General features: G+C 35.4%; 2 protein-coding genes across 2 annotated transcripts; both read right to left on the bottom strand.

The window, feature by feature from the left end:
- Nucleotides 1-2,117: 2,117 nt before the first annotated feature.
- Nucleotides 2,118-3,857, bottom strand: LOC138307560 (uncharacterized). Its single transcript, XM_069248362.1, has 4 exons — nt 3,472-3,857; nt 3,048-3,093; nt 2,682-2,753; nt 2,118-2,560 (listed from the first exon to the last, which is right to left on the bottom strand). Exons 1-4 carry the CDS (start codon nt 3,781-3,783, stop codon nt 2,127-2,129), a joined length of 864 nt encoding a protein of 287 aa, XP_069104463.1. The 5' UTR covers nt 3,784-3,857; the 3' UTR covers nt 2,118-2,126.
- A 3,286-nt stretch (nt 3,858-7,143) lies between these two features.
- On the bottom strand, nt 7,144-10,402 carry LOC138307951 (uncharacterized). Its single transcript, XM_069248890.1, has 2 exons — nt 9,787-10,402; nt 7,144-8,914 (listed from the first exon to the last, which is right to left on the bottom strand). The coding sequence occupies exons 1-2, from the start codon at nt 9,790-9,792 to the stop codon at nt 7,886-7,888; spliced, it is 1,035 nt and encodes a 344-aa protein (XP_069104991.1). The 5' UTR covers nt 9,793-10,402; the 3' UTR covers nt 7,144-7,885.
- Between the last annotated feature and the right edge of the window lie 1,449 nt (nt 10,403-11,851).

Raw genomic sequence — 11,851 nt, 5'->3', positions numbered from 1 at the left:
TTTCTTGCATTCATCCCGAGGAACTGGAACGGCCATATTAGCGGTTTATGATGTACAGTTATCATCTCCCACTATTTTATACCCATTGACTCGTCAAATGTCAAGGTCACGAAATAGTCCCTATTCATATATACCGTAGTACATAATATGCATATTGCTGACTGTCTAACGAAATATATATAGTACAACTAATGCAGCTAGTAACACGAAATTTGTTAAAACACTAATTTGAAAGACGCGAGTCAAACGACTCTGTACCGCTTTGGACATGATTAATGTTATCACCCAGGAAACTGTTTCTCTCAGTGTATTTATATTTCTGCGTCACCAAGAAGTTTCATATCCTAGACAAGTTTGAATGTACAATTAGGCATGAGGAAGTTGAAAAGGTCAGAATAACAGTCGAAACTTCTCTTGTGGCAGGATCCTAGGGATTCGGACTCGCATGCAATCAAATCTGACATGGTAGGCTCTGTTAAGTCTCATAGGTATATACGGGTATGTACGGGTATATATAGCATAGAAATGGAACTCATAATCATATTTCGAAAGCTCGTTATATTAAGACTGTGCGCTTATAGATCTATACGTTAGTGAAATGGGTTCACACTAATCAATGTTAACAATATGTTCCTAAGTACTCGAGAGTTTTGACCTTGACCTTAGATCATCGTGATAATATATGCACTTGGTGGTCGAATCTTTCGGACTTTTTATCTCATTTTAGATAAAGCATTTCCACGAATATGTTCTAAAAATATCTTTACGGCGAATAAGAAATAGAACACTTCATGCTAACACGTAATGTCTGTGTATACGATGTAGGCAACAATGACATGTAATGTAATCTTTACGTGGTTTTATTTATAACAATGCTAGATCTAATGTTGACTAATGTTAGAAAAAGCGATACATTAAATGTGCAATGCGTAACAATAACGCACCAATGCATTGCTTCATGCCAGAAATAATTATACATACAAGATATCAAAACATTTTAATACTACCCGCAACAAAATTATGTTTTGATGAACTCAGTTTAAACTTATTGAATTGTCTGTTTAGTATATAAATCATTCACTGTTTTTGGTTTTTAATTAATTGATATATCAATTTCTGAATATTTCAACCAATCAATAATAAGTTCTGATCGTTAGTTAGGCTAATTATAATATTATGTATATTTTGTAAATTGGTGTAAACAATAAAAAAATAAATATTGAAATATATTTTAAGTTGTATAGTTTGTATAACTACCGTATGCAAGTATGTATTTATCGAATTACACATAATCAAAAAATGTACATATTCCATAGTATTGTAAGTAGATTCTGTATCTGAACATGCATTTCTTTTGTCAGTTCTAAACCACGAATGATATGTGAGATCAGAAATCCTTAGAACGTACGCCTGACCTATTTTAATTTTCAGTGATATTCATTTCTATGATTGAATGTTATTTTTGCCTTTATTTGTTCTTTTCTCAGATTTGCAAGTGATGTTTTAAATAGAACAATCATTATCGCTCACAGTTTACGTTATAAGAGTTAAAAAACAAAATTTGAATGTGGCAGTTGTAATGTACCGTCGACTGAGGAACACTCTCACCGTACTTTCTGATGGCGAATTGATAATAATGAACTGTGGACGTTAAAATCTTAATGCATGTTGATTTTTAATTTTGTGAACTTGAGAGATGTGAAAATTTTAAAGAAGATATCAACGAAAACCATATACATTTATTTACATTTGTGTTTTAAAGTATAAATTGTATTACGTTGGCGACTTCTGTAGTCTCAATATTTGCAATAACTCGGTGCTATATATGTGAGTGCATGAAATATCCAATATGATTGAGTTCTTATTTTCTTTGTATGTTGCTTTAATGAAAAATGCAAAAGTCTTGTAAAAGTAAAAACCTGCATTCATTATCGCTTTCTCTCATTTATTTGATGTAATTTTAGAATGTGAACTAAAATTAGTTGAATGATTTAAAAAAAATAAAAGATCCAGTTCTAAAATATAGCTGTTTTAGACAAAAAAAACTAAATTCGGTATATACCTATTTTTAATGAATTCAGATTTTTCAATACAAAGGAAACAAAAAATAACATCAATTTTGAGAGTCATGACAAATCTAATAGTTTAAACATTCCAAAATAGTTAGAATACGGCGATCTGTCGATATATTTAGTTGTACAATCTTGTCCAGGTACGAATGAGATGGCCTCGGTTTCTATGGTATCATACATGTTCAGGTGGATAATTCCACAGAGGAAGCTTGTCTGACGTCTCTCTGTGGTATCTCCTCCGAACTTGGCGGTCCAGAGCCTCTTCCTCTCACTGTTGATGATACTGGGACGATCCTTGTAGATGTTGTGGACACCTGTTGGGGCTGGAACGGTGGTGGCGGCGGTCCTGAAGTCAAATGTATACAGAGCATAGACGAAGTACATTCCTGCACCTGCCATGGCAGGAACAGAGAGCTTCCTCCCGTCAGTACTCAATGTCAGGTTCCGTAGGAACGAGGTACTGCTGTCCCGCAGGCTCCATGATACATCTATGGAAATAACAGTAATCATTACAAAATATATTTGTTTTTAATTTCGTATCAACATGCTATTAGCATAATCAGGGATAAACTGAAGTGAGACCTAGAGAGAGATCTACAATGTACTTACTTTGACCAGGGTGGATATCATTAGCGTAAAGATGTGCGGCGAAATTTCTCCCCGTCCACCAGTGGAGTGGCCCTGGAATTAAAGACAGCGTTTTGATGATTTTAAATCCATCCACAAATATCAAAGCAATATTTAGAAATAAAGTAAAAAAAAAAAAAAAAAAAAATAAGGAAATAATAACTATAGTAGATCAATCTTAGTAGCTGGTCATATCAAATATTTTTGCCAGACGTTGAAATGCATGCTGTGATGCAGGAAATATAAGGTAAGATGTGTACTTCAATTTTAGCTATAAGAAAGTTTAGTTTGAAATTCATGATATAGAAATACAAAAGATCAAGACATGTGAATAAAATGGAAACTTACGCTCGTCTTGATTAGGACGCCGTCCGTATCTGTTGCGATCTTCTAGCTATACAAGTGCAAACACATAGAGCGTAAACTAAACAAAACGTTTAGTGTAAATAAAATAAAATTTAAATTATTAAAAAAAATGTTGAATTTGTACAAGAAGTAAAATACCATACCTTTATGCCGAAATTGACTGGGATCTAGGTAAGACATAAGCGGTTATACTGTATCAAGGCTTAATGGTGAGCATATCAACATAGTTTAATTTACATGTAGACTATAAGAAACTCATAATTTATTTTAAATCTGATGACTATTTTCAGAAACATTTTAAATGTCGACAATCTCTTTATTAAATGTATCAGCAATGTATACAATTATCCTCGATACATGTTTTGAGTTGTTAGGGTAATGTTTTATATCCTCCTGATCCACTCACCTGTAGGATAACTTCCTGGAGACGGTCGTCAGACTGTAAACAACAAAGGGTATCATTGTCTTCAGTCTTCAGTACAAACTCATACAGCGTAGCAACTGTCTCCTTTCCCCGGAAGTCACACGGCAGACATATTTGCCCCGCAATTTCTGTTTGGGCGCCAATTTCCGGCGCCGCTGTTGCGTCCGGTGGCGACCGATTGTTGACTGTCTGACGAACTATATATAGTACAACTAATGCAGCTAGTAACACGAAATTTGTTAAAACACTAACATGAAAGACGCGAGTTAAACGACTCTGTACCGCTTTGGACATGTTTCATGTTATCAACCAGGAAATTGTTTCTCTCTGTGTATAATTGTTCTGCTCAGTGAGGTATGGTGCAAGCATTTTAAGTATAAGGCTGCTAAAAATACCGGGAAACGAGGTCATTATGTAATTCCGGGAATGATAATATTATAAAAATAATACACAAGTGTGTATGATGTCATTTTGTCGACGTCATGACAATGACCTGTCGGGGTACTTAAGCATTGTCTGTAGATAATAAGGGTAAAATATAAAGATTATCGAAATTATACAACGTCTGTTTGTTTATTACACAAGAATGTTGAGTCCGATGTTGTGCAAATAAAGATTGTAACATGAAGAGATTTGGACTCATATTTCCAGACATTATCTTTCGGTTGCAATGTTTATGTTAAAATGGTATCATAAGCTTCTGTTCTGAGTGAATACAACGGGTTAAAAGTGTGTAACTATTACTATATGTTATGGTTTTGTCATTTCTGGAATTAGTCATACTACAATGTAATGAAAAATATTAGAAATTATGATATAACATCTGTTCATTTCATATGTTACAACAATGTATTTTGTTCCTGATACTGGTAAAACAAATTACACACATCAATTAATAAATAAAACAAATGATTCGAAAGGCTTCAAACTGGGAAAACAGTAACAGAACGTATGACACAAAATCGACTGTATCTCCATTTAAATTACTGCTAGACATCCTGACGTTCTAATATAATGACTATCAAGGGAGGTAAATCACGTGAACTTGTACTTGGTTTGACTCACCGTCGTCTGACAGGAAAGATACATATATATATTGCTTGTTCTATTTGACCGTAATTTCATTGTTAAAAACAAATTTAACGTTTTAAACCAATGCAATTAATCATTTGTAACAATAAAACAAAGTGTGATTTGAGAGTGGCTGTTCTGCTATATGAAGTTTCTGTTATGTTGAAGATGACTGACGACTATATACGTGTCTAAACTGATATGGAATGTTTATGCTAGGTTTACACTATGTTCCCGGCGGCCACGGCAGCCCCGTTTCGGGCCACCGTGGACAAAACGTGGTGACCGCGAGACAACTTGAGACAACGCAGAAGGACGTGATAGACAAACGTGAGCGGTCGTGATTACCTTGGATGCCGTGCCAGATTTTTAAACTGTCAAAAAATTTGCCACGGCAGTCACGGTACAGATGGTAAACGCCACAGGACGTCATAAAACGGGATTGACGTAACAAAACGTAACAATGCGTGTGAGGCCGTAACAAAACTTCCAGACGGTCCGTGGTGGAACGGGCAGCAAGCACGTTTCCCGGAATCTAACGGTGATTTCAAGTTTTGTGACATTCTGTTGCGTTTTTTCCACGTTTTATCACGGTTGATGCAGATTGGCTGCACGTTTTGTGCCGTTTTGTCAAGGTTTGTCAAGGTTTTGACGGAAAGCTAAGGTGGATGATAACCGTTTCGATACGTTCTGTCAAGGCACATCACGGCTTGTAGCGATTGAAAGCCCGACGTGATACGGCGTGTTACGTCTTATTACGGTTTTACGTTGCAACCAATATCTGATGAAGTATCATTGCCTGGCCTGGTACATATTTGCTACTTCATGGATTATTTGTATTATTAAACAGAAATAGTCATTATCAAACACATTAAAACCATCAAATTATACAAAAGCTATTATTGCAAAAGACAGATTAAGTGATTAACCATTACAGAAAACAATGGCGTAAAAACACTTGGCTATAATATTTATATATTCATACCAAATTTAATTTCTAATTAAAATGTGTTTGAAATGACATTTTCGGCAATAAATATTGTTTCATTTGCTTCAAAAAAATCCCGGTATCAGACTTTCATCCCTAGTAAGCCTTGGCGGACCATGAAAAACGTATCGGAGCTTGATCAAAACGTGTAAAACGTAGCAGACCTCATCAGATCGTAACAGGCCTAGTGAGAACGTAGTGGTATCCTTGATAGACCGTGCTAAAGCCGTAGTGTACCTTTAACCTCCCGGAACAGCACTTTCCCGAATATCCACGGTCCATGACGTCATCCGTAAAAGACCGTGGCAAAACTTCACAAGACCTAGCTCAACTTGAATACAGAGACAAAAATAGCCAAAATTCCACGGCGCACCACGTTTCGGGCAAACGGGGCTACCGTGATCGCCGAGAACATAGTGTAAACCTAGCATTATGTTGATTTTATTACCAAGTCTTCTTTTCATCTCCTTCATATTGGGGGTCAACTGGTCATTTTGGTGTACATTGTTGTGAGTTCAAACACTACATTTAAAGAGCAGTGATAGGCTGAAATGGTATGTCACAATTTATTGTTTTAATCTTTATTCAAGAACTGATGTAAGCATTTTTAACTCCATCGGGGTATGAAAGACATTTTGTTTGCAAACTGTGTGAATCCGAGTAGCGGATTCTCACAAAAATTTGCAAACAAAATTTATTTCATAACCCGATGAAGTCAAAAATAGTTAAATCTATTCTTATAATTGATTTTTCAGACTACTTGATAATATGAAATACGTTTAAACGTACGATTCCATTTATTTTCAAATGGATTTTTTTTTCTGAATCAATACGCAACGTCGACGTCACTATTGTGACGTCATAATAACGTCGTGTTTTCGCGCCAGTCTTGGAGGTTTTCGAAAAAGAATATGTCAATCAGAAAGTCGGATTTAGTATGAAAACAAATAAACATTAATTATTACATATTATAAATTCAGTTATAATCAAGATTGACATCAACATCATAATCATCACCATTATCATCATCATTGTCTCCTTCTTCGTCTAAAATATCTGTACTTCTATACGTTATCATGCCATTTATAGATATAGGGCTTTTAACACTCGGAATAATTATAATACTCCATTTTAACGAATTTACGTAATTCAAGGTTTAGTGTTTCTACCATATTTGATAAAGGTTTGAAGTAGAAGCCATACTTAATGTTTCAATATACAGTCATTCCTCCATGATTCGATCTCCAGTGAATTGAATTTCTCGCTGTATCGAACTTTTTGCTTGGTTCCGAATAGGTTCTTTACTACTTAATATTACTAACAAACCAATGTATGAATCCAAGTTTTATGTGAATCGAAGTTTCTTTACGGGGCAATTGTTACGAACCATAGGTAATTGACACTCGATGAATTGCATCACGATAAAAAAGTCGGTCCTTTGAACTTCGAAACATCGAGGTTTAACTATAAAGTTAGGAACAGTTTTTCATTATTCCTTCAATTCTGATATAATAGAAGAAGCATGAACAAATAAATCATTTTATTATCACAATTGACATTAATTAGCTGTGATGTTTATTTGTCTTGCAGCCAAGTATCCCGTATGGTTTTACTGTAATAGACACTGAGAGAAAACAGATCGCTTTTCAGCATATGCGTCGAAAGACAAACATATTTGCAATAATGTCGACATCTTGTCGCCATGTTTTGTTTTGGATCGGGATAGGAAACAGAAACGACAAATACATATTCAAGTAATTACCTTCACAAAACATTAACTTTTTGTTGGCGATGATATAAGCTCGCAAAGGCTTTTACGATGGTAGGAAACTTGATTGTCCGGAGAACGCCCACGTTTCGGGCAGGTGGCCCTTTCCGCGTTCGTACCGGAAATCGAACCCGGTCGGCTAGGTGAAAGGCATTCACCATTAGTAAACCACTCGATCACCAAACGTTTTGATTTTCATGCTATTGTATATGATTAATATTGTTATTTATACATGAATGTCAATGTAAACAGTTCAAACAGAAATGCTGAATGATGACACAAAAACAACATTTACATATTTTCTTAATAGTTAGCACATTTTTATTCTTCATAAAAATAAATAAATAAATATATTCAGCGATATAAAAATAATGATCACATTCTTTTCTTCACAAATTGAATTGTAAGTTCTAGTTTTAGATAACCATTATGTTTATCTGAATTACGTGTCCTTATTCAAAAATATACCTGATATCGTAGGTAAGGATCATTGTTGCCAACAGTTAAGAAGATGCGGGAAAAATCAATAATGTTTTTCCAACTCTATTACTACAATGAAAAAAGATATATCATGAGTAAAACTTTTTAAAGGTATTTTCCGCGACGAAAAACAAAAGCCACAAAATCATTATAATCGGGATACATAATCCTATCTTTTGCCACATAGTCATACATGCCCTTCCCCGTTTAACTTCATAGTCATGGTAAGACACCAGAGGCCGAAGCATTGAACCTGAATTAGATGTTCCCCCACGTGATGATCTACAATGGCAGCACTGACAGGAGCGAATTGTTTGTGTACCTATTGATGGCGCATCAGTGGACTGACACCGAACACAATCTCCATAAACATGTCGAGACGGTGGAAGGACATTGTATTTTCGAAAAGGCAACCTCCACGTAAAGAAATCCCCATTTGAAGCCTCACTATATGTATCACACGCCTCTTCATTTGCCGACAGCTGATGCCGGCTTGCTGGGCGCAAGTTTGCGAACCGTCTCTCGAAACTCTTTGTAACATGTCTATAAAATGATTTAGACGATACGTTCGAATTAATATGATTTAGTCGACATGACGGTGTTTGTGTTGCAACATTCTTATGTCGTGAAATGTTGTTATGGTCACAAATCGGTGTTGTCTGTTCTCTTGTCATCGTGACATTCGTCCCAAACACTTGGAGTACATGATGTTGTGACACATGTTGCGGATTTTGTTCATTTTCACTAAAATGTCTTACCAGATTCAATTGAATATCTTGAAGATGTCTTTCAATTAGGACATCTTCAGAATGGAATGCATTAGGACGACAAGAGCGAGGTGTAATTGGTTCTTGCTCGATCATTTCACAACTTTCTACCTCTGACGCAGTGAGTTGTATGTTTCTATCGACAAAGTTTTCCTCTGGTGAAAAGAAGTCGGAACTGCTGTGACAGGCAGCTGGAGGAAGTTCTAGAGGGGAGCGAGTGCTGGACTCGCCTCTTTCGTCGAGGCAATATGGACAGTTACATACATGCTGGCGTTCAGCCCCAGGTGACTCCGGACTCAAATAGCATTCGTCAGAATAGGCCATCATCGTTTTAAAACTGATATATGATTTCTGTGAAATAAATAAATGAGTTACTAAACTGTCAATAAAAATATTAATGTGTAAGGAATATTCACGTAATGTTTTCATTGAATGATTAACTCACTGATTAACTTCTCCTTTCAAAATGTTTAAGTTATATGTGACATATTTCGCATACTTACAAATAAGTTTTTAATATGTTCTTCACCACAAAAAGTTAACAACATTCTGAAAATTACAATACTTTCAATGCATAGTTTTTAATGTTACAAGTACAAATGTACAAGTACAAAGAAAATGATTAACTGCCAAATTCATTATATAACATATACAGTGCACTACAATGAGTACATACGGTCAGACCATGAAGCCAAACTGTTTTCTGCATTTTCATGGAACATTTTTACAGTGTTATTAGTAATTGTAGAGTGTTTTTGCAGGTATGTTTCCATCTAAACTACATCTGGCATAACAACAAAAAATTTACATTGCATAATGTTTGTGTTTTTAATAACGTTAATAAGGCATCATTTGTGTTTACATCATTCGTTAAACCCCATGGTTTTCAATAGATTACAGTTGACAAAATAACATGTCAGTTTTCCGCCAATTCGGACACATACAACATATAATTATATGATTATATAAAAGTTGTCGCCATAGCAATAAAAATAAACACGATACAGCACTTTGAAACACTTGCTTGTAAATCACAACATAGTTTTACTTTCTTTTTACCTAACGTTACAATACCTGCAATCTGCCCGAGATATAAACATGAAAATATGTTTGTATAACAAGTACATGTGTATCTATCTACATAGCGTCAAAACGGCTCACTTAAACTGCTATCGTACCTTTAAGCGAAGTTTTTGTACAGAATTAATCAAATGTATTCATACCTGCATTCACATTGCTTTAAACCTCCAAAGAGTCCTAGCACCTCCCGGAAGCCGGTTTACTGACGTCATGGTATTCCCAGATTATATGAGACATACCTTTGCACAGTTCATTTTGTATACAAATGATTATAACTGGCACTGCATTCATACCCGTAAAACGATTTATTTCAAATCGCTTAAGTTATAATGAAACTACATGATTACATATACTGATGAAGTCCGTGGCATGTTCTCTTTCTAGGATAGCAATGGGTTACTACATACATACTAATAAAAAGTTATTCTATTATGATGTAGCGTAACATACGGATATTTAGGTAAATAATGATATATAAATATACATATCCACATATTATATGCCTGTCAAATCACCTTGTCTAAACAACTTTACAGTATGACTCACACACCTGAGATATTACTTTGTGATACCACTGCAAGTTATCGACGAAGAACTGCGACCACTACATTTAATCTAACAGGGACAACACTTACTTCATATTTCCAAACTGCCTGAATGTAATCGCGCGATGGTCTTAGTGTGGGAGGAAACTGGAGTGTCCGGAGAAAACCCACTTGATCGGGCAGGTGATTCATAACCTTTTCACGTCCGTGCCGGGTATATGTATCTAACCTTGGTCAGCTAGGCGAAAAGCGAGCGGCATCACTACTACACACCACCCGATCACACTTATTGATATATTTACTAAAAACCGGTCAGCAGCACATTGGTCACATTCGTGAATTATTGACGTCACGTAATTGTTCCTATTACGACGCTGGTTCTGTCATATGTTACACTTTGGTACATGTTTAGACATATTACAAATGTATTTTTCATGTATATATCCCAAATAAGTAATATACTTCATCTGGATATATATCTGCACTGCCATTTTTGTGATTATTTGTTTATTTACTTTATTAAGCTCTTTAAAAATTCCCGCATAAATAAACTTTTTTTTTCTTATATCTATGTGGTTATTCCGATAATCACATTTGATGCCTGCTCAAAGGAAGGATAAATATTGTGGTTTTGTGGCTCACTAGGCGTTATAAGTGCTATAGGCGGGAAACAAGATTGATTATATTTAGTGTCTGCGGTTAGCCGCAGCCAAACTAATGTATTACTATAGCACGGAGGCTAGTGTTTCATACATAAAGCTTTTGAAGTAAAATGCACTGAGCAATAGGTCAACTTGTTATTACACCGCTTGAGCTTAATGTGAATGTATAATAGGTTTCCATAATACAGACGGCCAATTTTTTTTAATAAATAAGCGGGAATACTGTACCACAATGTTTTGATATGACATACTCCAAAAAGTGTCACATAACCCCTGTGGCCGAGACACAAACATAATTGGTCGTTGATACACACTTACTAGTGCTAGAACACTAACTGACCTACTTATTGGTGATATGATACATGTTGTATAGAAAAGACTTGGATATTCACAAGATGTGTTTTCTTTCATATGTGCTCTGTTGATTCTCGAGATATTTCCTGTCCGGGTATCCCATTGTAGGCGATGTTTTTAAATAAGCAAGGCAGATGAGCTATTGAGTAATATTTGTTATTCTTTGTAATATGTTTTAACGACAAATTAACAATGGATACGAACAAAACTGAGTATTTAATCAAGATTAAATTCAGCTATTAGGAGGTCTCATTTAACGATCACGCCTACAGCGACAGTCATATATCAAGTGCATGGTAACTAACAAAAGTGAAAGCAGGTTTTAGAACTTCTCAGAACAACAACAGCCGACCGAGGTGAGCAGAGTTATAATATGCCCTTTAACCACAGGTACTCGTTTCTAATATAAGTATAAGTATAATACTGGGTCAAGGTCTATAACTCGGCCGGCCATATAACACTACCCAATTTCAGAAAAAAAGTATGATTATTAACCAACCGTATAGGATATAATAATAGGAATACTCTCAATCGACAGCCAGATAATTTATCTTTAATTTGGTATATGATACAATATATATCATGCCGTATAAATGTCACTAGGTATCCAGAAACATCGGAAAACAGCCAGATTTACTCTGGTCGGA

This window comes from Argopecten irradians, chromosome 14 (assembly GCF_041381155.1).
Source record: "Argopecten irradians isolate NY chromosome 14, Ai_NY, whole genome shotgun sequence".
Classification (NCBI taxonomy): domain Eukaryota; kingdom Metazoa; phylum Mollusca; class Bivalvia; order Pectinida; family Pectinidae; genus Argopecten; species Argopecten irradians.
Note: the sequence above shows the minus strand (reverse complement) of the source record. Positions and strands in the feature narration are given on the sequence as shown.

Coding starts and splice junctions, on each gene's coding strand:
- LOC138307560 (XM_069248362.1), bottom strand. CDS start 3,783: ATGTCCAAAGCGGTACAGAGTCGTTTAACTCGCGTCTTTCATGTTAGT. Junction 3,094..3,471: donor TCCAGGAAGTTATCCTACAG/GTGAGTGGATCA, acceptor GCACTTGTATAG/CTAGAAGATCGCAACAGATA. Junction 2,754..3,047: donor GCGTCCTAATCAAGACGAGC/GTAAGTTTCCAT, acceptor CTTTAATTCCAG/GGCCACTCCACTGGTGGACG.